Raw genomic sequence first — 24,986 nt, forward strand, 5'->3', positions numbered from 1 at the left:
GAGAGAGTGTAGTTTTATCCCCTTTTGTTCAAGAGCCTGATGGTTGAGGGGTAGTAACTGTTCTTGAACCTGTTGGTGCGAGTCCTGAGGCTCCTGTACCTTCTACCTGATGGCAGCAGCAAGGAAAGAGCATGACCTGGTTGGTGGGGACCTCTAATTTTCCATCATTTTCCAAGGAAGTTAAATTCACAGCAGTATATGGTAACAACATGCGTTCTTTAATAATAAATTTACTTTGGTTTTGAGTTTATTGTCTTATGCATAAGTACACGTATGCACAGGTGCAATGAAAAACTTGCAGCAGCAACGTGACAGACACGGACAGACACAGCAAGACCAAGGAACTGATTGTAGACTTCAGGAGAGGGGAACCAGAGGTCCATGAGTCAATCCTCAGTGGAGGATCAGAGATGGAGAGAGTCAGTAACTTTAAATTCCTGGGTGACACCATCACAAAGGATCTGTCTGGTCCCAGCATATGAATGTCACGGTGAAGCCCTTCCAACCATTGAGCACATCTACATGAAACACTGTCATAGGAAAGCAGCATCCATCATCAGAGATCCCTATCACCCAGGCCATGCTCTCTTCTCACTGCTGCCATCAGGTAGAAGGTACAAGAGCCTCAGGACTTGCACCACCAGGTTTAAGAACAGTTACTACCCCTCAACCATCAGGATCTTCACTCATCTACTGAGATGTTCCCTCAACCAATGATCTCACTTTAAGGATCTTCATCTTGTTATTTCATGCTCTGGTTACTTATTGCTATTTATTTATATTTGCATTCACACAATTCGTTGCCTTCTATTCTCTTCTACTGATCAGAATCAGAATTAAATTTAATATCACTGGCATTGGATGTCAAATTTGTTAACTTAGCAGCAGCAGTTCAATGCAATACATAATCTAGAAGAAGAAAAACAAAATAAATAAGCAAATCAATTATAGTATATGTATTAATTAATATGTAATTAATTAAATAATAGATTAAAATTGTGCAACAAACAGAAATAATATATATTAATAAAAGTGAGGTAGTGTCCAAGGATTCAAGGTCCAGTTAGGAATCAGATGGCAGAGGGGAAGAAGCTGTTCCTGAATCGCCGAGTGTGTGCCTTCAGGCTTCTGTACCTCCTACCCCATGGCACATATCATGGAATTTGTTAACTTTACAGCAGCAGTACAATGAAATACAGGATAAATAAATATAGAGAAAAAAACTGAATTACAATAAGTGTATATAAATCTATTAAATAGTTAAGTTTAAATAAGTTGTATAAAAACACAGAAATTAAAAAAAAAGTAGTGAGGTAATGTTCATGGTTTCAATTTCCATTTAGAGATCTGATGGCAGAGGGGAAGAAGCTGTTCCTGAATCACTGATCCTGTTTATAGCTACTGGTTCTGTAGATTCGCTGAGTATGCCCGCAGGAAAAAGGATTTCAGGGTTGTATGCGGTGACATGTATGCTGGGAACATCAGACATACAGCATGTGCTTGTTATTTCCTCCCTCCAGTAACGTCACTGAGGCACATAATCTGGTTGTCACAGTCTAGTTACGAGACTTGGCACAAATTACTGCAATGCCGACGTTATCATAGCAACTTCAGCTGGACTGGAAACCCACTGCGCACTCAGAGCCGCCGGGGCGAAGGGCAGAGACAGCGCCGCCGCTGGTGGGAAGAGTAATGCGCGTCCCCGGCCTCGCCCGGTCCCCGGATGCGTTGCTTTGCGCAGGCGTCGCGTCGCTCACGCTGGCCAGGGAGGGGTAGCTGGCGGCTGATGTCCGAGCGGGCTGTGGTAGTGGCGGGATGTTGTTGAGGTGGGTGACGGCTTTTTACGTTTTATATTTCTTTTCATTTGGAGGTGGAAGCATAAGAGGAGGGATGGTGGTCCCCCGGCCGGTCAAACCTGACGGAGAGTCTCTGCCAGGCCGCAGTGCACACGCCTGACTTTCCCACCTCGCTTTTTTTTCTCCTCTCCTTTTCTCAGCTTTATTATTTGGATATGTACTTCAAAAAAAAAGCTGCAAAACCGACTCTTCCGAAAGATCATTCCACTACTCCTTTTGGGGGCTGGGTTGATGTGTGTGTGGGGGGGGGGGGTGGTAATGTACTGTAAACAATGACCGGGTAATAGATTATAATGTTCATGCTGGTTCCTTTCGAGATTTGGAATCATTCACGAAAACATTTCATCTGGATCCAAGTAATCATTTCAGCAGCCTGACCTTTAGTGCCCCCCCCTTCGCCCCAATAATTATATTGACCGTGTCTGATTGCAAAACAATAGAATCACTAAACGCTTATTTGTCTGTGTGTGTGTATGTATGTATGTATGTATGTTTGTTTGTCTGTCTGTCTCTCGATGTGTGTATGTGTGTGTGCGTGCGTGTGGTATACACACACACCCACAGCCACCCACCAAGTCGCGTTGCCCAGCATCCCCTGATTTAATCCTACCCTAATCATGGGACAATTTACAATGACCAATTAACCTACTAACCGGTAAGTCTTTGGACTGTGGGAGGAAACCGGAGCACCTGGAGGAGACTCATGCAGACACGGGGAGAAGGTACAAACTCCTTACAGATAGCAGCGAGAATTGAACCCCGGGGACTGGTACAGGTATCCCCCGCTTTTCGAGCGTTCGCTTTATGAAACCTCACTGTTACGAAAGACCTACATTAGTACCCTGTTTTTGCTGACAGAAGGTGGTTTCACTGTTACGAAAAAAATCAGCACGCGATAAAAGGCAGCGTGCGCCCCGAGCAGCTGCTCTCCCCCGGATTCGGAACAGCATTCTTGCCGGCATTGCTTAAACACGTGCCTGTGAGCAGCCGTTTGCAAGATGAGTTCTAAGGTATTGGAAAAGCCTGAAAGAGCTCGTAAGGGTGTTACACTTAGCGTAAAACTAGACATAATTAAGTGTTTTGATCGTGGTGAACGAAGTAAGAACGAAGTGAGTTTGGCTTGCGGAAGCTGACGAAGATGATGTTGAAGAGGTTTTGGCATCCCATGACCAAGAACTGGTAGATGAAGAGCTGATGCAATTGGAAGAGGAAGGGATAACAATCGAAACCGAATGAGAGACACGGACAGATACTGATTCGCGGAGAATGCAGCAGTAGCCGGGAGACACACAGCACTTCTTTAAGAAAAATGCCGAAATAAACATGCTAATTAATTAGGTGCCACCCGACACGTAATTGTTGGCCCAGATCAGAGGCAATGCAATCTGTTAGCACCTAACTCCCTGAATTCCCTTTGCAGAAACTTGTCATACTTCCTACCTATGACCTATGTCATTGGTACCTATGTGGACCACGACCTCTGGCTGTTCACCTTCTCACTTAAAAATGCTGAGGGACTAAACACCATCAGGGGAGTGAAGTTCAGCTTGAACCCAACAGTTCTTTATATGCAGCTCCAGGAAGACCATAAGGCACAACAGCAGAATTAGGCAGTCTGATTCGCCACAAAATCATGACCAAAAAAAAGAGGATAAAAGTTAATGCTGTGACAAGTCTTCACAACAAAGTTGCACTAACGTTTAATTAGGGGAGTGGTTCTGATCATGTGTATAGAGAATGTAGTGTCTTTTGTGCTGAATATGTTAAGTATTTTCCAAACGTGATATATAAGATAACTAAATAGTTATCAGTACCGTTGCTATGACAAGATGACGACCTGGTTGTTTTGCGTTTCCTGTGCTTTTTTTGTATTCTGTAAGCTGCAGGTTCTTGGCCAGTTTTCAGCGCATCCTAGTTTGTAAAGGAAATCAAATTTCTACAGATATACCATGAACAGCATTCTAACTGGCTGCATCACTGTCTGGTGTGGCGGGGGTGGGGGGTGCGGGGGTGGAGCCACTGTACAGGATCAAAATAAGCTGCAGAGAGTTGTAAATTTAGTCAGCTCCATCAGTCGTATCCAGAACATCTTCAAGGAGTATTGTTTCAAAAAGGTGACATCCATTATTAAGGACTCCCACCACCCAGGACGTGCCCTCTTCTCACTGTTACCATCAGGGAGGAGGTACAGGAGTCTGAAGGCACACACTCAGCGATTCAGGAACAGCTTCTTCCCCTCTGCCATCCGATTTCTGAATGGACAATGAACATATGAATGCTACCTCACTACTTTTTTATTTCTATTGTTGCACTATTTATTTAATTTAACTATTTAGTATATACTTACTGTAATTCACATTTTTTTCTGTTGTCTGTTGCAATGTACTGCTGCTGCAAAGGTAACAAATTTCACAATATTTGCCAAACCTGATTCTGAAAATCTTGTTTTTTTTTTCAATAAGTAACTTACACCTGCCACAAAAGCTGAATCTGTAATCAGTAAGTAGAATTGTGGAGGTGCTGAAAACAGAAAAGATTCTGGTAGAATATTAAGCATAATCAGTGCATATTAACCTTTCTGTTTAAAGAACTTTAAAGAATCTTATTGACATCAAATACGACATCTTATGAAGAGTGTGGGAACCTATCAGATGTGTTTCCTTACTGTTTTATTTCACACCAATGCCTTTCACTGCCTCAACAATGACGCAGTCTGTAATGGCAGAGACTGTTATTTGAATACATGGCATGTGGCCTAACAAAATTCTGCAGTTAGGATGATTGTATTAAGATTCCTGTTAATTGGGTGATCAGCATTCTGCAGGTAGGATTCCCATTAATTGGGGCACAACTCTTAAAGAACAAAAACTAATCGAGAAAATAGCTGCGGTTCCCTTCATTTATTTGGGACATTATGCCACCTAGTTGGGACAGGAGACCATTGCCAGTTTCTAACTAGCGTCAATCACATCCATTTGTGTGGCTATTAGACACTACGCTGTGCATCGAGTGAACGGTTTTTAAATAGCATCAGTTGTGTGTGATTTTGTTCAAGAAGCAATGATTTTTGTCACTGATAGTTGGTGAGAAATTAGCAGTAAGACAATTCAGAACTATTCTGCTCACTACCATTTCAAGCATTCAAGCTTAGAGATGCCAAAAATGGCTGGGAGTGAAAATACTACTTCAGCAACTTAAGAATTATGAAGAATTTGAAGGTATTGACAATCATCTTGGATTTTACAATAACAATAGAGATTTGGAGAATGCAGTTGTTGAAAGCTTTGTATGAAGGCAGTCCGTTATCTGCACTGGGTGTCTGTGCAGATCTTCTTCGTTTACTGTCAATCAAAGGAACATGGCAGCTTACAGTGGATGAATTCCTCCATTGATAACTATTAGGAACTAATACATAGTTTTATAATACCGTAGCATCATTAGTGTTCTAATTTGTCTGTATTTCATTCAAGTATGTAATTTGTATCAGTTTAACAGTAGTTTGTGGTTTTCTTAAATGCCTTTTTAACTATTTCTATGAAACTTTGGCTAATTGGAGCAGCCGCTTAATTTGGCAGATTGTCCCAATTAACTGGAATTCACAGTATACGAATTAAGAAGGAAAAAGTGCATAATGAAAAGGGAATTTGCAAATAGCAATTTAAACCAATGGTCTCTTAACATGCAAAAAATGCTGGAGGAACTCAGCAGGTCAGGCAGCACCTATGGTAAAAAAAAATAAACAGTCGATGTTTTGGGAAAAAACGCGAACAGTCGATGTTTTGGACTGAGACCCTTCATCAGGACTCTTGTTTTTATTGCTTTGCATTTCCAACATCTGCAGATTTTCTCATGTCTCTGGTCTGTCTCTTAACATGGTTGGCTTCTAAATGGTCTCCAGAAATTATCTGAAAAGGTGTTCAGTTCAAGGACAATGAGGGCTGGATGAATCTTGGTGGCTTTGCAAAATCCCAAAAACACAAACAAATTTAAAAGGAAGGAAAGGGCCTATTTTTCAAAAGCATAATGACTGATCCAAAGCCACATCTTTTTCCCCCCAGCCAACTCTATATCTTGTGTAGATTTTTGTCTTTAAGGTATTATTCTCAGTATTCATTAAGCTCAAGAATATCATAACATACACTTCTGGGTAAAGAAATATCTTCTGATCCCAGCCATGAATGACCGTGTCTAAACCATCAACTACCCTAGGGATCTATATTAGAATTAGACATATTATTACTGACATATGATGTGATACCTGTTGTTTTGCAGCAACAATATAGTGTAAATACACAAACATCTATATTACAAAAATAAAAGGGAATAATAGGTTCATGAACCATTCAGAAATCTGATGGTGGAGGTGTAGAAGCTTTTTCTGAATCATTGAGTGTGGATCTTTAGAATCAGTATCAGGTTTAATATCACCGGCATATGTCGTGAAATTTGTTAAATTTGCAGCAGCAGTACAATGAAATACATGATAGAGAAACAAAAAGCTAAATTACAGTATGAATATATATTAAATAGTTAAATACGTAGATCAAAATAAAAGAAATGTACGTCCTTCCTAATGTTAATGAGAAGGGGGCATGTCCTTGATGGTGAAGGCCTTTAATGATGCTTCCGTCTTGAGGCACTACCTCTTAAGGATGTCCTCAATGGTGTGGAGGGTCATGTCCATGATGGAGCTGGCTGAATCCTATCAGTGCCCTGTTGTAACCTGGGACAACCTTCAACACTATCCACAGCACCACCAACCTTTGCATCATCAGCAAGCTTACATAACCCACTCTTCAATTTCCTCATCTAACTCACTTAGATCACAAAGAGCAGGGGTCTCAGAGCAGATCTTTATGGAATACCACTAATCACAAACCTCCAGGCAGAATATACTTCATCTACTACCACCCTCTACCTTCTGTGGGTAAGTTAGTTCTGGATCTACACAGCCAAATTTCCCCTGGAATCCCATGCCTGCCGACTTTCTAAATGAGTCTTGTTAATTGCATTACTAAAATCCATATATATCAGAAGCAGTGCTCCACGATCAACAACTTTTGTCACTTCCTCAAAAAAGTCTATGATGCGTAACCTGCCCCTCACAAAACCATGCTGACCAGCTCTAATCAGTCTTTGTTTCTCTAAATGGTTGTAAATCCTGACTCAAAGAATTCTCTCAAGTAGTTTGTCCACCACAGATGTAAAACTTACTGGTCTACAATTCCCAGGTTTATCCCTTTTACTTTTCATGAATAAAGGAATAACACTTGCCATCTTCCCTGTGGCCAGGGAGGTTTCAAAGACCATTGTCAGTGGCATGAAATGGCTTCCCTCATTTCCTATTAGTAACCTGGGGTCTATCCTTTCTAGCCTTGGGGATTTACCTGTCCTAATGTTTTTCAAAAGTTCCAACCCATCCTCTCTTAATGTAGATGTTGTTTTGCTTTTTAGCTGGTTTGGCACAACATTGTGGGCCGAATGGCCTGTTCTGTGCTGTACTGCTCTATGTCCTATATGTTCCAGTATATTACTCTGTTCTACGCTGACCTCACATTCATCAAGGTCCCTCTCACTGGTGAATACTGAAGCAAAGGATTCATTAAAGAATTCCCCATCATCTTCAGGCACATTTCCTCTTTCATCCCTGATCGGTTCTATTCTCACTGTAGTCATCCTCCTGTTCTTCAAGTACATAGAACAGCACAGCACGGCGCAGGAGCAGGCCCCAGTAATCAAAAGGCTAAATAGACTAATCCCCTCTGCTACACAATGTACATACCCTTCCATTTTCCTCACATTCATACACTATCTTAAAAACCTTGTGTGCCTACCTCTACCACCACCTCAGTCAGTCCATTCCAGACACACACCACTCTCTCGGTTTTAAAAAAAACTGCAGCTCGCAGCTCACATCTCCTTTGAAATTGCCCCATCTCAAGGGGGTATTTGATATTTCAATCCTGGAAAATACTGCTGTCGTCTACCCTAACTCTGCATCTATCTCCTCTCAGCCTCTGCCATAGAATGTTTTGGGGTTTTTCTTAAATCTACTCACCAAGGCCTTCTCGTGACCCCTTCATTTGGACTTTGAGGAGATTTGGTATGTCACCAAAAACACACTCAAATTTCTGCAGATGTGGAGAGGATTCTTATTGGCTGCATCTCCGCCTGGTATTGGAGGGGGTGCCACTTACAGGATCAAAGTAAGCTGTAGAGAGTTGTAAACTTAGTCAGCTCCATCATGGGCACTAACCTCTGTGGTATCCAGGACATTTTCATTGAGTGATGTCTCAAAAAGGTGGCATCTGTCATTAAGGATCCCCATCACCCAGACCATGCCCTCTTCTCATTGCTACCATCAGGGAAGAGGTACAGGAGCCTGAAGGCACACACTCAATAATTCAGGAACAGCTTCTTCCTCTCTGCCTTCGGATTTCAGAGTAGACATTGAACCCATGAACACTACCTCGCTACTTTTTTATTTGCTATTTTTGTATGACTGATTTAATTTAACCATATAATTCAGATTTTTTTCTATTATGTATTGCATTGTACTGCTACCGCAAAGTTAACAAATTTCATGTCATATGGCGGTAATATTAAATCTGATTCTAGCTCTCCTAAGTCCTTTATAAAGCTCCGCCCAAACTGTAAGTTCATCACCCTTGTTCTCGATACTTCACATGTTAAAATAAACACATGCCAATCCATCCAACTGACTGCTTTTATACCAACTGCTCCATCACCTGGCCTATCACTGTGTTTCCCAACCCCTGCCAACCTAGTTTAAAACCTCCCCAACAGTTCTAGCAAGGACTTTGGTCCCTCTTTTATGGTGAGCTTTCCTGAATGAATACCGATAAGGAGCAGCTCCCTTCTTGACACTGACTCCCTTTCTTATCAACATGTCGCCTCTAGGTGCCTTTAAACATAAGCCTATCTGATCCCATTAATAGCTTTGAGAACTTATAGTGAGATCACGGAGACTGAATGGAAAACCTTACAAAAGTTAGTAGATTCTACCCAGTACATCACAGATAAAGACCTCCCAACTATTGAGCACATCTATATGAAACACTGTTGTAGGAAAGCAGCATCCATCATCAGAGATTCCCACCACCTAGGCCATGCTGTTTTCTCATTGCTGCCTTCGGGTAGAAGGTACAGGAGCCTCAGGACTCACACCACCAGGTTCAGGAGCAGTTACCACCACTCAACCTCAGACTCTTGAACAAAAGGGGATAACTACACTTACTTGCCCATCCATTGAGATGATGTCACTTTAAGGACTCTATCTCATTATCTCATGAGAACTGTTTGCACAGTTCATTGTCTTCGGCACTCGGGTTGATCTGTCACTGATCCTGTTATAGTTATCATTCTATAGATCTATTGTGTATGGTCACAGGAAAATGAATCTCAGGGATTTATATGGTGACATATATGTACTTCAATAATAAAATTTACTTTGAACTTTGTACTGAATTTATTCATCACACAATAACCTGATAGTATTATACTTATCCTTGCAAGTGGAACAAGTGCTTCCCCTGCCCCTACACCTCCCTCACTACCATTCGGAGCCCCTTCCAGGCGAGGCAACACTTTACCTGTGAGTCTGTTGAGGTCATGTACTGTGTTCAATGCTCCTGGTGTGGCCTCCTGTGAGACCAATGTAGATTGGGAGGCAGCTTTGCTGAGCATTTAAGCTCAGTGCGCCAGAAAAAGTGGGATCTCCCAGTGGCCATCCATTTTAATTCCATTTCCCATTCCCATTCTGATAGATCTACCCACGGCCTCCTGTACTGTCGAGCTGATAGGTTGGAGGAATAACACCTTATATTCTGTCTGGGTAGACTCCAACTTAATAGCATGAACATCAATTTCTCGAACTTCTGGTAATGCGCCCGCCACCTTCCCTCACCATTTCCCATCCTCTTTTCCCTCTCTCACCTTATCTCTTTGCCCGCCTATCACTTCCTCCTGGTGCTACTCCCCCCTTTTTATTTCTTCCATGGCCTTCTGTCCTCTTCTATCAGACTACCCCTCCTTCTCCAGCCCTGTATCTCTTTCACCAATCAACCCCAGCTCTTTACTTCATCTTCCCTCCCATTTACACCCATCAGCTTGTGTTTCTCTCTCTTCTCTCCCACCTTTTAAATCTACTTCTTGCCTTTTTTCTCCAGTCCTGCCGGAAGGTTTCAGCTGGAAACATTGACTGTACTCTTTTCCATAGATGCTGCCTGGTCTGCTGAGTTCCTCCAGCATTTTGTGTATGCAGCCAGAGTGTGTGTAGTTGTGTCTACTGCTTTCCAACTGCTTTATGAGCCCCAGCTTTTGTGATATTTCCTTTCCTCTGAAGCTGTTTGCCTTTGTTCAAATGATCAGAGCCCTGAACTTCTCTCTTAGATTGTTGGTCACGCAGCACTACAGCACAAAAGCAAGCCATTTGGCCCATCCAGTCCGTGCCTAGTCTTATTGACCTGTACCTGGACCTTATCCCTACCATGCACGTATTTATCCAAACTTCTCTTAAATCCATATTCCCAGTAAGTTCAAAGTACATACATGTCACCATATACAACCCTGAGGTCCATTTTCTTGAGGGCATCCTCAGTAAACCCATAATAGAATCAATGAAAAACCCACACCAACTTGGGTGTTCAACTGGTGTACAAAAGATAACAAACTATACAAATACAAAAAGAAATAAATAAACAATAAACATCGAAAGCATGAGATGAAGAGTCCTTGAAAGTGGGTCCATTGCTTCTGGGAACATTTCAATGATGGGGCAAGTGAAGTTATCCCCTTTGGTTCACGAGCCTGATGGTTGAGGGGTAGTAACTCTTACTGTTCCTGAACCAGGTGGTGTGTGTCCTGAGGCTCCTGGACCTTGCTCCTGATGGCAGCAGTGAGAAGAGAGCTTGACCTGGGTAGTGGGGTTCCCTGATGATGGATGCTGCTTTCCTATGACAACGTGCTCATTGGTGGGGAGGGCTTTACCCATGATGGTCTGGTGGAGGCCAGTCACAAGTAAAGGTCTTGGTAAGTCCCCAGTGAATCCAAGGTAATGCTTGTTCTCATGTGTATCTTGGATCACCCAATAAGCAGTTTGAAGCACACAGTCTGGGGAGCACTTCAGAGCTTTATGAGGGGCTTTTGCAATGTTGTCTATGGTTTTAAATTGTAGCGCCATCAGATGGATGGAAAAGATTCCATCAAGCAATAAGAAGAATAGAGATTAGCTTTATTTGTCACTGGCAAAGATGGTGCCAGTGACCAGTGGTGATGCTTGCAGCCAGTTCATGAAAGTACTACCACTTCTTTTAAATATACTCTACTAATCTGTGTGTGATTGGAGCCTTTAATTTACATTTTGATCATGTGGCTTTGGGCTGACTGAGCTTTTACTGTCTCCGAGGGAATTTGACAAGATTAGGAATAGAGTGTGCGACTCAATGGCAATGCGCAAACCCATGAATAGCTCCATTTCTCAAACAACTTGCCGATTAAAGCATTGAGCAAGATTGAAATCAACGAGGACAAGAGCGGGAGGCGAGCGGGTGTTCAGTACAGTCTGCCTGGTCTCTCTTTCACTCTCACTGCTGCCGGAAGAAGGTGCAGGAGTCTTGGGCAATGTTTGATCAGCGCAGTTTGTGAATGTGGTCTCAGTTTTAGAGGCCTCTGTAGTTCATGTTATGTGTGTTTCTGATTTCTGGTTACTCCTTTATTGCTGTTTTGTGTGATTTTGCTCAGGACAGGCTGGCTCTGCAGCCTGCAGTCAACACATGACACATCGCTAAATTGAACTGAACATTCCTAGACTTTCAAAACTCTGGTTTGACGTTTAATATTCTATGTGTTATTCATTCGTCTTTGCAGTTTGCGCAATTAGTTCTTTCTCACACCAACAACTGTGACTTTAGGGGCCTTTTCTAGTCTAGCTGACAGTGGAGATTCCAAAGCTGAGGTCAGTTATGTCTTTACAAAGGGTTTGTACACAGACTTTGAATAGCAGTTATTGGACGGTGAACTGAAATGGGAGCAATTACCCATATTCCTCTCCAGGTCTCAAGACAGTACACTTAATTAATACCTCTATCAAATACAGTAGAAAGCAAAATTGAATGTCGGATCCATGGCTTAATGCAAAATGATATGTCAAGGGAAGAATTGGTTTTCACTGATACTCGCTGCGGGTAGCAGGCTTTGAAAGGGAACTGATCCAAAAGTGCAAGACAGACTTACTTTTGAAATGGGTATAATATTCTGGTTGACTGCCAGTGACTAATGGTGTTCCACAGAGATTGGTGTTGGGTCTGCTTTTTATGCTGTATATCAGTGATTTAGATGATGGAATGGCTGTGTTGCCAAGTTTGCAGATGATACAAAGATTGCTGGAGGGGCAGGTAGTGTTGAGGAAACAGGCAGGCTACAGAAGGACTTAGACAGATTTGGAGAATGGTCAATAAAGTGGCAAATGAAATACAATGTTGGAAAATGCATGGTCACAACACTTTGATATTAGAAATAAATTTGCAGTAAACAGGGAGAAAATCCAAAAATCTGAGATGCAAAGGGACTTGGAAGTCCTTGTGCAGAATACCCTAAAGGTTAACTTGCAGTTAGAGTCAGTGGTTACAAAGGTAAATACAATATTAGCATTCATTTCAAGAGGTCTAGAATACAAGAGCAGGGATGTGATGCTGAGGCTTGATAAGGCACTAGTGAAGCCTCACCTTGAGTATTGTAAACAGTTTTGGGCTCCTCATCTAAGAAAAGATGTGCTGGCATTGGAGAGGGTTCAGAGGAGGTTCACAAGGATGATTCCGTGAATGAAAGGGTTATATAAGGAATGATTAGAAACATAGAAAACCTACAGCACAATACAGGCCCTTCGGCCCACAAAGTTGTGCCGAACATGTCCCTACCTTAAAAATTACTAGGCTTACCCATAGCCCTCTATTTTTCTAAACTCCATGTACCTATCCAAAAGTCTCTTAAAAGACCCTATCGTATCCACCTCCACCACTGTTGCCGGCAGCCCATTCCACGCACTCACCACTCTCTGCGTAAAAAAAAAACTTACCCCGACATCTCCTCTGTACCTACTTCCCAGCACCTTAAACCTGTGTCCTCTTGTGGCAACCATTTCAGCCCTAGGAAAAAGCCTCTGACTATCCAATCAATGCCTCTCATCATCTTGTACACCTCTATCAGGTCACCTCTCATGCTCCGTCGCTCCAAGGAGAAAAGGCCGAGTTCACTCAACCTGTTCTCATAAGGCACGCTCCCCAATCCTGGCAACATCCTTGTAAATCTCCTTTGCACCCTTTCTATGGTTTCCACAGGAGCTGAGCACAGTACTCCAAGTGGGGTCTGACCAGGGTCCTATGTAGCTGCAACATTACCTCTTGGCTCCTAAATTCAATTCCATGATTAATGAAGGTCAATACACCGTATGCCTTCTTAACCACAGAGTCAATCTGCGCAGCTGTTTTGAGCGTCCTGTGGACTCAGACCCCAAGATCCCTCTGATCCTCCACACTGCCAAGGGTCTTACCATTAATGCTACTTTTGATGGCTCTGAGTCTGTACTTGCTGGAATTTAAAAGGATGAGGGGGGAATCTCATTGAAACCTTTTGAATGTTGAAAGGCCTAGACAGAGTAAATGTGGAAAAGATGTTTCCCATGGTGGGGGAGTCTAGGACAAGAGGGCGTAGCCTCAGGATAGAGGGGCATGCATGTAAAACAGATGCGGAGAAATTTCTTGAGCCAGAGGGTGGTGAATTTGTGGAATTTGTTACCTCAGGCAGCTGTGGAGGACAGGTCATTGGGTGTATTTAAGGCAGAGATTGGTAGGTTTTTGGTTGGACACAGCATCAAAGGTTACGGGGAGAAGGCTGGGCTGGGGAGTAGGGCTGAGGAGGGGAGAAAAGAATCAGCCATGTTGGGCCAAGTGGCCTAATTCTGCTCCTATGTCTTATGGTCTTATAATATGCGAGATGCATGGTGTGAATTAAAATTCTCAGCCTGTCTCAGTACTTATGACTTGCTGCCTGTTATGCTGCTGGTGTTTAGGGCAGCAGTGAAGGTCCTGCATCTGTGGTGGTGTTCAGGGCTTCCTTCATCAAGTCAGTAGCTTCCTCTTGGTTTTCACTACTGTCAGTCACTCATGCCAAAGTGGAGACTCAGTGATATAATTACACTCAGAGGTAGAAGGATTCTTCATTGCTTTTTCTGTAACAGTTTTGTTTTAACAGTCAAGCTTGTTAGCCCTGAGCTGAACCCTCGAACCTGGAAGACTGGTGAACCACACTTAGTCTGGCCTCTAACCTTTGACCTGATTGGCATGGGTGACCCTACCAAGAACCAAACCACAAGGCCCTAACTCCAGCCAACATACAGTTGCAAGAAAAAGTTTGTGAACCTTTTGTAAATACCTGGTTTTCTGTACTATTTACTCATAAAATATGGTCCGATCTTCATCTAAGTCATAATAATAGACAAACACAATCTGCTTAAACTAATAACACAAACTATGTACTACTTCTCGTCAATACTGAGTATACCATTTAAACAATTACAATTTAGGTTCAAAAATGTGTAAACCTCTGTGGTAATGCCTTATACAGAAGCTACTTGGAGTCAGGCTTTCCAATCGATGAGATGAGATTGGAAGTGTGGGTTGTGTGCCCGGCCCTATAAAAAAGGCAGATAAAGTCAGGTTACTGACTGTTACACATGCCTCCATCAAAACAGCTTTCGGAGAACCTTGGAAGAATTGTAGAGATGCATGAAGGCTACAAAGCATTTCTAAAGACCTGAGTGTTCATCAGTCCACAGTAAGAGAAATTGTCTACAAATGGAGGAAATTCAATACTGTTACTACTCTCCCTGATAGCAGGCGTCCTGCAAAGATCACACCAAGAGTACAATGTGCAATGCTGAAGGAGGTGAAAAAGGGTAACAGCAAAAGACCTGCAGAAATATCTAGAACCTGCTAAAGTCTCTGTTCATGGAAGGACACCATGGAGGAAACCACTGCTCTCCATAAAAAACGTCGAACATGTTTGGGTGGTCATTAGTTTCACTGTCTCACAAGCTTCTTTGCAAGTCAGAACTGGGAGTTCTCAGTTTGCCAAAGACTACCTGGATGTTCCATAGCACTTCTGTGAACAAATGAGACAAAAGTTGAAATTTTTGGCAGAAATGCACACTGCTATGTTTTGAGAAAAGAGGGCACTGCACACCAACACCAAAACCTCATCCCCACAGTGAAGCATGGTGGAAGGAGCATCGTGGTTTGGAGCTGCTTTCTTGCATCAGGGCCTGGACAGCTTGCAACCAGTGAGGGAGCAATTAATTCAAAATTGTATCAAAATATTTTACAGGAGAATGCCAAATTAACAGTCCATCATCTGAGGCTTAATAGAAGTTAGATGATGCAGCAAGACAATGATCCAAAACACAAGAGTAAATCAACAAGAGAATGATTTAAAAAGAAGAAAAATTGTGTTTTGAAATGGCCAAGTCAGAGTCTAGACTTTAACCCAATCGAAATGCTGTTGCATGACCTGAAGAAGGCTGTTCGTGCAAGGTATCCCAGAAATATTGATGAACTGAAGCAGTTTTGTTTGGAGAAATGGTCTAAAATTCCTCCTCACTGTTGTGCAACTCTGATTAGCAGCTACAGGAAGTACTACTAGTCATTAGATATAAAGATTTACATTCTTTTTCCAGCCTGGACTGCAAATTATTAAACAATGTGTTCAATAAAGATATAAAATGTACAACTGTGTGGTATTAGTTTAGTCAGATTGTGTTTGTCTATTACAGTGACTTAGACCACATTTTATGAATAATTAACCAGGTAATTGCAAAGGGTTCACAAACTTTTTCTTGCAACTGTAGCTCTCCGGTCATTGAGACATGTAAGCCTCCAAATCATGACAAGGTTGTGGTCCCTCTTAGAGGACGCCTGTCTCTGGTTTCAGATTAATTGAGAATAAGCACGTGCCTCTTTTGGCATTCTTTAATGTAAAATGTAGTATAATGATGAACTTTGGTGGGATGGAGATATGTCTCTCCCAAAGAAGATGTAAGGCTTTCCTCCCCTCCGCTAGGCAGTAGGTCACCCTTGGGCAGGGTGTATCCCACTCCAATCAAGGTCACGTGTAGCTGTGGGAGCAGGTTATGTGAGCAGCTGGTACATATCACAGGTCCTGGTTATGTGATCACTGAGTGACACCAGGCAAACAATCTCTGAAGAGTATTGGTTGGGGTCACTATCAAATCCTGGGGTTACCTGTCTTGTAAAGACACTGCCCAGAAGAAGGCAATGGCAAACTACTTCTGTAGAAAAGATTGCTAAGAACAAACATGGTCATGGAACCATGATTGCCCATGTCATATGTCAAGGCACATAATGATGGTGAATGATGGACTGAGTTAATTCCAGTAAGGGGCCATACTATGGCAATTACGAAACAGGAGGTAATTAATTAAATTGTCTTGTCAAACATCTGGTCAACAAAGTGTATCTAGCCCTCATTATCTGCTGACTTGTTATCCATGGATATTTGCCAGGTCGGCCACGGGTATTGGTAAACATTCAGTGTTCCTTCAGGGCCCTCCTGTGGTGTAAACTGAAATCTGTTTTCTATGAGACAGCTTGCATTTGATGTCTCACACTAATGACGATTCAATAGTGTGCAGCTGGAGCTGTGAACCACGATGGGTTTTACTTTTGCCAGTTACCATGTTTATTCTTAACATGCATGTAAAATAACATCTGCTGTATATTTTATTCCCAAGTCCTGTAACCACCAGTGTTTTAAAGGTAACTTAAAGTAACAGACTGATATTTGGCTAGTATTACGGCCAGAGATGGCGTGCAATGTTGACAGGGGGTGTGATTGGAGTCAGGAATTTTGGAGGTTGGGAATGTGGATAGGGTTGCAGCTGTAGCATGCTTAGGGTGCATTATTTACCTTTGTTTGTTTATTTATTGAAATACAACGCAGAATAGGCCCTTTCGGCTGTTTGAGCCGCACTGCCCAGCAATCCATCGATTTAAACCTAGCCTAATCACGGGACAACTTACAATGACTAATTAACCTACCAACTGGTATGTCTTTGATTTGGGAGGAAACCAGAGCACCCAGAGGAAACCCACATGGTCATGGGAAGCAATGCACAATCTTACTTACAGAGGATGCTGGAATTAACCTCAAGATTCTGACGCCCCAAGCTGTAATAGCATCATGCTAACCACTACCACTGGGGGTTATTTTATGCTATGCAAAAAATTGGTAGTTTTATAGTTACGTGTTACTCTCTATACCGTCGCAGGCATTTAGGGCAGCAATGAAGGTCCTCCATCTCTGGTGGTATTTAGGGCTTCCTTCATCATATCAGTAGCTTTCTCTCAGTTTTTACTACTGTCAGTTATGCAAATCCCAGAATACCATTGTACTCAGATGTAGAAGAATTCTTCATTGTTGTTTCTGTAACAATTTTGTTTGACCAGTCAGGGTTGTTAGCCCTGAGCTGAACCCTCAAACCTGGAGGACCTTCACTCTTAGTCTGGCCTCTACCCTTTGACCTGTTTGGCATGGGTGACCCTAACAAGAGCCAAAGCGTAAAGCCCTGACTCCAGCCAATGTAGCTCTCTGGGGCACGTATGCCTCTGAACCACGACAAGGTTGTGGTTATTTTGGAGGAGTTTTACAATTATACTGTAATCAATCATTCCTATATGAGGGTGCAGACGTGTTTTACTAGAATCCTGCCTGGAGTAGTGTTCAAAGTAAATTTATTATTGAAGTATGTGTACGTCACCATTTACAATCCAGAGATTCATGTTTTTGCAGGCATACTCAATAAATCCATAATAGAATCAATGAACGAAGGCAGAATCTTGGGCGTTCAACCAGTGTGCAGAAGACACGAACTGTGCAAATACAAAAAGAAAAATAAATTAATAAATAAATATTGAGAACTTGAGATGAAGAGTTCTTGAAAGTGAGTTCATAGTTTGTGGGAACACTTCAATGACAGAGCAAGTGAGGTTATCCCCTTTGGTTCGAGAGCCTGATGCTTGAGGGTAATAACTGTTCCTGAACCTGATGGTGCGAGTCCTGAGGCTCCTGTATCTTTTTTCTGATGGCAGCAGCAAGAAGAGGATATGACTTGGATGCTGGGTGTCCCTGATGATGGTTGCTGCTTTCCTGTGCCAACACTTCATGTAGATGTGTTCATTGGCATTGAGGGCTTTACCTGTGATGGAGAGGGCTATATTCACTACTTTTTGTAGGATTTTCCATTCAAGGACTTTGGTGTTTCCTTGCCAAAATGTGATGCAACCGGTCAATACGCTCTCCCACACATCCATAGAGGTTTGTCAGAGTTTCAGATGTCATGCTGAAACTCTTGAGGAAGTAGAGGAGAGTGTCTTATGAATGAGCTAGGGCTTTTCACTTTGGAGCGAAGGAGGCTGAGATAAGAGGGATAGATCGAGTGGACAGCCAGAGAAGTTGTCCCAGGGTGGAAAGAGCTAATTATGCACATAATTTTAAGGTGGTTATAGGAACATTTATAGGGAGATGAAAAAGGTAAGTTTTTTTAAAACACAGAGTGGTTGGCGCATGTATTGTGCTGCCAGGGGTGCTGGTAGAGACGACTAGCGATAGGCACATGGGTGATAGGAAAAAGGAGGGTTAAGTAGGAGGGAAGGGTTGGATTGATCGTGGAGTAGGTTAAAAGATCAGCACAACAAGGGCCTGTTCTATATTCTATAAAATAAACCTGACACTATTAAATTTATTTATCTAATGGGAGTTGCTTTGTGTGTCTTTCCCTCAGGTAAAGCAGGATGGAAGTGATTTTGAGTAGACTGAGGCAACTTACCCCTGCTGAACTCAGGCAAGAAATTCTTGGAGCAGGGCTGAACTGTGGACCTATAACTTCAACAACTCGTCTAATTTTTGAGAAGAGATTAGCTCAGGCTTTGCTGGAAAGCCTGGGAGGAGCAGGAGCAGACGGACCGCCTGAGCCGGCAAAACCTGAAGACCGCTCTGCTTTGTTAAGCAGTTCCACTAGTGGATCTGACAGCAGCTCCGTAACAAGATCCGAAACTCCCCGTTCACCTACCCATATCTGTACTGACAAAGATGACCACTTTGGATATGATGTAGGAGTGAACCCTCCAGATGAGTCACCATTGTCAGATTTGCTAAAAGCTGTAAATGTCAGTAGTTTACAGAACAACACAGAACAGATTTCAGAAAGATCAGATGCTTCTGCCACAGTTTATTATGGAGTTTGTCCGGTCTGGGATGACATTTTGTCCAGAAATGGTAAGGCTCTAACTATTTATTGTATAAAATTTAATCATATCATATCTCACCTGATTCCTCAACACCACTACCTTTGGTTGAGAAAGCACAGCAGCGTCAACGCTTCCTGAGGAGATTGAGGTCCTCCTATTTAACCAACTTTTGCAGGAGCACCATCAAGAGTGACCTGACCAGCTGCATCACCGTCTGGTATGGGAGTTGCAAGGCATATGACTGCAAGTCCCTCCAGACGATTGTGAGGACTGCTGAGGGGATCATCAGGGTCTCCCTTCTAACCCATTAAAGATATTTAGCAAGAGCGCTGCCTGTGCAGAGCCATAAGCATTGTCAACGATCCCTCTTGGCTACCATCCAGGTCTTGTTAGACTGATTACTTTTAATTCATAGAAACATAGAAACATAGAAAATAGGTGCAGGAGTAGGCCATTTGGCCCTTCGAGCCTGCACCGCCATTTATTATGATCATGGCTGATCATCCAACTCAGAACCCCGCCCCAGCCTTCCCTCCATACCCCCTGACCCCCGTAGCCACAAGGGCCATATCTAACTCCCTCTTAGATATAGCCAATGAACTGGCCTCAACAGTTTCCTGTGGCAGAGAATTGCACAGATTCACCACTCTCTGTGTGAAGAAGTTTTTCCTAATCTCGGTCCTAAAAGGCTTCCCCTCTATCCTCAAACTGTGACCCCTCGTTCTGGACTTCCCCAACATCGGGAACAATCTTCCTGCATCTAGCCTGTCCAATCCCTTTAGGATCTTATACGTTTCAATCAGATCCCCCCTCAATCTTCTAAATTCCAACGAGTACAAGCCCAGTTCATCCAGTCTTTCTTCATATGAAAGTCCTGCCATCCCAGGAATCAATCTGGTGAACCTTCTTTGTACTCCCTCTATGGCAAAGATGTCTTTCCTCAGATTAGGGGACCAAAACTGCACACAATACTCCAGGTGTGGTCTCACCAAGGCCTTGTACAACTGCAGTAGTACCTCCCTGCTCCTGTACTCGAATCCTCTCGCTATAAATGCCAGCATACCATTCGCCTTTTTCACCGCCTGCTGTACCTGCATGCCCTCTTTCAATGACTGGTGTATAATGACACCCAGGTCTCGTTGCACCTCCCCTTTTCCTAATCGGCCACCATTCAGATAATAATCTGTTTTCCTATTTTTGCCACCAAAGTGGATAACTTCACATTTATCCACATTAAATTGCATCTGCCATGAATTTGCCCACTCACCCAACCTATCCAAGTCACCCTGCATCCTCTTAGCATCCTCCTCACTGCTAACACTGCCACCCAGCTTCGTGTCATCCACAAACTTGGAGATGCTGCATTTAATTCCCTCATCCAAGTCATTAATATATATTGTAAACAACTGGGGTCCCAGCACTGAGCCTTGCGGTACCCCACTAGTCACCGCCTGCCATTCTGAAAAGGTCCCGTTTATTCCCACTCTTTGCTTCCTGTCTGCTAACCAATTCTCCACCCACACCAATACCTTACCCCCAATACCGTGTGCTTTAAGTTTGCACACTAATCTCCTGTGTGGGACCTTGTCAAAAGCCTTTTGAAAATCCAAATATACCACATCCACTGGTTCTCCCCTATCCACTCTACTAGTTACATTCTCAAAAAATTCTATGAGATTCGTCAGACATGATTTTCCTTTCACAAATCCATGCTGACTTTGTCCGATCATTTCACCGCTTTCCAAATGTGCTGTTATCACATCTTTGATAACTGACTCCAGCAGTTTCCCCACCACCGACGTTAGGCTAACCGGTCTATAATTCCCCGGTTTCTCTCTCCCTCCTTTTTTAAAAAGTGGGGTTACATTAGCCACCCTCCAATCCTCAGGAACTAGTCCAGAATCTAACGAGTTTTGAAAAATTATCACTAATGCATCCACTATTTCTTGGGCTACTTCCTTAAGCACTCTAGGATGCAGACCATCTGGCCCTGGGGATTTATCTGCCTTCAATCCCTTCAATTTACCTAACACCACTTCCCTACTAACATGTATTTCGCTCAGTTCCTCCATCTCACTGGACCCTCTGTCCCTTACTATTTTTGGAAGATTATTTATGTCCTCCTTAGTGAAGACAGAACCAAAGTAACTATTCAATTGGTCTGCCATGTCCTTGCTCCCCATAATCAATTCACCTGTTTCTGTCTGCAGGGAACCTACATTTGTCTTTACCAGTCTTTTCCTTTTTACATATCTATAAAAGCTTTTACAGTCCGTTTTTATGTTCCCTGCCAGTTTTCTCTCATAATCTTTTTTCCCCCTTCCTAATTAAGCCCTTTGTCCTCCTCTGCTGAACTCTGAATTTCTCCCAGTCCTCAGGTGAGCCACTTTCTCTGGCTAATTTGTATGCTTCTTCTTTGGAATTGATACTATCCCTAATTTCTCTTGTCAGCCACGGGTGCACTACCTTCCTTGATTTATTCTTTTGCCAAACTGGGATGAACAATTGTTGTAGTTCATCCATGCAACCTTTAAATGCTTGCCATTGCATATCCACCGTCAATCCTTTAAGTGTCATTTGCCAGTCTATCTTAGCTAATTCACGTCTCATACCTTCAAAGTTACCCCTCTTTAAGTTCAGAACCTTTGTTTCTGAATTATCTTTGTCACTCTCCATCTTAATGAAGAATTCCACCATATTATGGTCACTCTTACCCAAGGGGCCTCTCACGACAAGATCGCTAATTAACCCTTCCTCATTGCTCAAAACCCAGTCCAGAATAGCCTGCTCTCTAGTTGGTTCCTCGACATGTTGGTTCAAAAAACCATCCCGCATACATTCCAAGAAATCCTCTTCCTCAGCACCTTTACCAATTTGGTTCACCCAGTCTACATGTAGATTGAAGTCACCCATTATAACTGCTGTTCCTTTATTGCACACATTTCTAATTTCCTGTTTAATACCATCTCCGACCTCACTACTACTGTTAGGTGGCCTGTACACAACTCCCACCAGCGTCTTCTGTCCCTTAGTGTTACGCAGCTCTACCCATATCGATTTCACATCTTCCCGGCTTATGTCCTTCCTTTCTATTGCGTTAATCTCTTCTTTAACCAGCAACGCCACCCCACCTCCCCTTCCTTCATGTCTATCCCTCCTGAATATTCGTATGGTATATGCACCTTATTATTTGTTAATTTATTTGTGGTAATATTACTTTATGTGTTGTGTGTGTGTGTTGAGTTATATGTACTGTGTTGTGCACCTTGGCCTGGAGAAACGTTTCATTTGGCAATATACATGTATATGGTTGAATGGCAATCAACTGAACTTAAAGCTGAATTAGGAATTGCATTAGAATGTAATGTAACGTACAGCACAGTACCAGCCCTTTTGCCCACACTATTGTGTCTACCCCTCAACCTACTGCAAGATCAATCTAATGCAAGTGTTCCCAACCTGGGGTCCCCTCAGATAATGGTAGGGGTCCATGCATTAAAAAAAAGGTTGGGAGCCCCTGATCTAGCTGTTCCTTCCCATATGGCTCTCCATCTTTCTTTCATCCATGTGCCTAACCAAGAGTATCTTAAAAGTCCCTAACGAACCTGCCTGTACCAGCACCCCTGGCAGCACATTCTAAGCACTCACCACTCTCTGTAACACACCTACCTCTGTCATTGCCCCCTCCCCCCATACTTCCCTCCAGTCACCTAAAAATAATTCCCACCCACCTTGTATTAGCCGTTTCCACCGTGGGGAAGTGTGTCTGGCTGTCCACCCGATCTATGAATCTTATCATCTTGTACACCTCTATCAGAATCGGATTTAATAGCACCCGCATTATGTCGTGAAATTTGTTGTCTTTGCAACAGCAGTACATTGCAATACATAATGATAGGAAAAAAACTGTGAATGACAGTTTTTTTTATATATATAAGTGTTCTTGGGTTCAATGCCCATTTGGAGATCATATGTCAGAGGGGAAACTGCACCCTCTCACCTGCAATGCATGCCCTCTGGTATTATGCATGCTATGTCCACTCTATCTATGCCACTCATAACACATAAACCTCTACCCGCCGCTCCAGGGATAACAACTGGAGTTTATTCAGCCTCTCGCAATAGCACATGGCCTCTAAACCAGGCAGCAGCCTGGTAAACCTCTTCTGTACCCATTCTAAAGTCTCAACATCCTTCCTATAGTGGGGTGACCAGAACTGTATGCATAACATGTATGGATCTGTGTTCAAATTCAGGTCGTGATAATAGGAAAGATTTCTCAATGGAACTATGATCACTAGCCTGCCATTGTGGCAATTATGATCATCAGTTCCAGCCATTCTGGAGCAGATTGACAAGTGAATCCTGTACAGTGATGAACTTTCACACAGCATTCAAAATAAATTTATTAACAAAGTACATGTATGTCATCTTATGCTACCTTGAGATTAATTTTCTTGCAGGCATTCAGTTCAAGTTTAATTGACATTCAACCATAAATGAATGCCCATAAATACAGCCGAATGAGACAGCATTACTCAGGGCCAAGGTGTAAAACACAGTAGCAACAGTCACTCACAGCACATAGCATATACAAGATAGCAGGCACAAGTATGATATTAGTAAAATACAGCCATGCAGAAAAATAGTCCAGATCCTGAGGCCACGAACGCCACAGATATCTGCAGTCAACCACAGTACAGCTTGTCTTCTGCCGAGTGAGCACTTGGAGGAGGGGGTGGGGGGTGCAGGACAGCACCAACTGCAGCCTGAATGACTTACTCCTCTTCTCCCTGGGGGCTGTAAACAGGTGACACTGCGGCTTGAGGCCCTGAGTCCATGAACACCGCAGAAATTTGTTTTCACAATAATACCAAGAAATACAATAGAATCAGTGAAAAACTGACAAAAAACCAATGTGAAAAGACAAACTGTGCAAATAATAAATAAATAAATAACTCAGAACATGCGTTGTAGAGTCCTTGAAAGTTAGTCTATAGTTAGTTGAATCAGTTTAGTGTTGAGGTGAGTGAAGTTATCCTCACAACACGCTGGAGGAACTCAGCAGGTCGGGCAGCATCCATGGAAACGATCAGTCAACGTTTCGGGCCGGAACCCTTCGTCAGGACTGAAGAGGGAAGGGGCAGAGGCCCTATAAAGAAGTTGGGGGGAGGGTGGGAAGGAGAAGGCTGGTAGGGTCCAGGTGAAAAACCAGTAAGGGGAAAGATAAAGGGGTGGGGAATCGAAAGCAGGGAGGTGATAGGCAGGAAAGGTGAAGAAGGAATAGGGGAAAACACAATGGGTAGTAGAAGGAGGCGGAACCATGAGGGAGGTGATAGGCAGCTGGGGGGAGGGGGTAGAGTGAAATAGAGGTAGGGGAAGGGAGGGGGAGGGAATTACCGGAAGTTGGAGAATTCAATGTTCATACCAAGGGGCTGGAGACTACCTAGACAGTATATGAGGTGTTGCTCCTCCAACCTGAGTTTAGCCTCATCACGGCAGTAGAGGAGGCCATGTATGGACATATCCGAATGGGAAGCAGAGTTGAAGTGGGTGGCTACCGGGAGATCCTGTCTGTTGTGGCGGACGGAGCGGAGGTGCTTGACGAAGTGGTCCTCCAGTCTGTGTTGGGTTTCACCGATGTAGAGGAGGCTGCAGTGGGAGCACCTGATGCAATAGATGACCCCAACAGACTCAAAAGTGAAGTGTTGCCTCACCTGGAAGGACTGTTTGGGGCCCTGAATGGTGGCAAGAGAGGAGGTGTAGGGGCAGGTGTAGCACTTATGCTTAC

The 24,986-nt window shown here is 43.1% G+C and overlaps 1 protein-coding gene across 3 annotated transcripts in view; it reads left to right on the forward strand.

The window, feature by feature from the left end:
• Positions 1-1,743: 1,743 nt before the first annotated feature.
• The window catches only part of ankle2 (ankyrin repeat and LEM domain containing 2), a 67,571-nt gene continuing 44,328 nt past the window's right edge, over positions 1,744-24,986 (forward strand). For all 3 annotated transcript variants that reach the window (XM_063074106.1, XM_063074108.1, XM_063074109.1), the window contains exons 1-2: positions 1,744-1,826; positions 18,730-19,223. In XM_063074106.1, the coding sequence (XP_062930176.1) occupies positions 18,740-19,223 (484 nt within the window). In that variant the 5' untranslated portion in view covers positions 1,744-1,826; positions 18,730-18,739. The remainder of the gene's footprint in view (positions 1,827-18,729; positions 19,224-24,986) is intronic.

The sequence above is a fragment of the Mobula hypostoma genome, chromosome 21 (genome assembly GCF_963921235.1).
Source record: "Mobula hypostoma chromosome 21, sMobHyp1.1, whole genome shotgun sequence".
NCBI lineage: Eukaryota > Metazoa > Chordata > Chondrichthyes > Myliobatiformes > Myliobatidae > Mobula > Mobula hypostoma.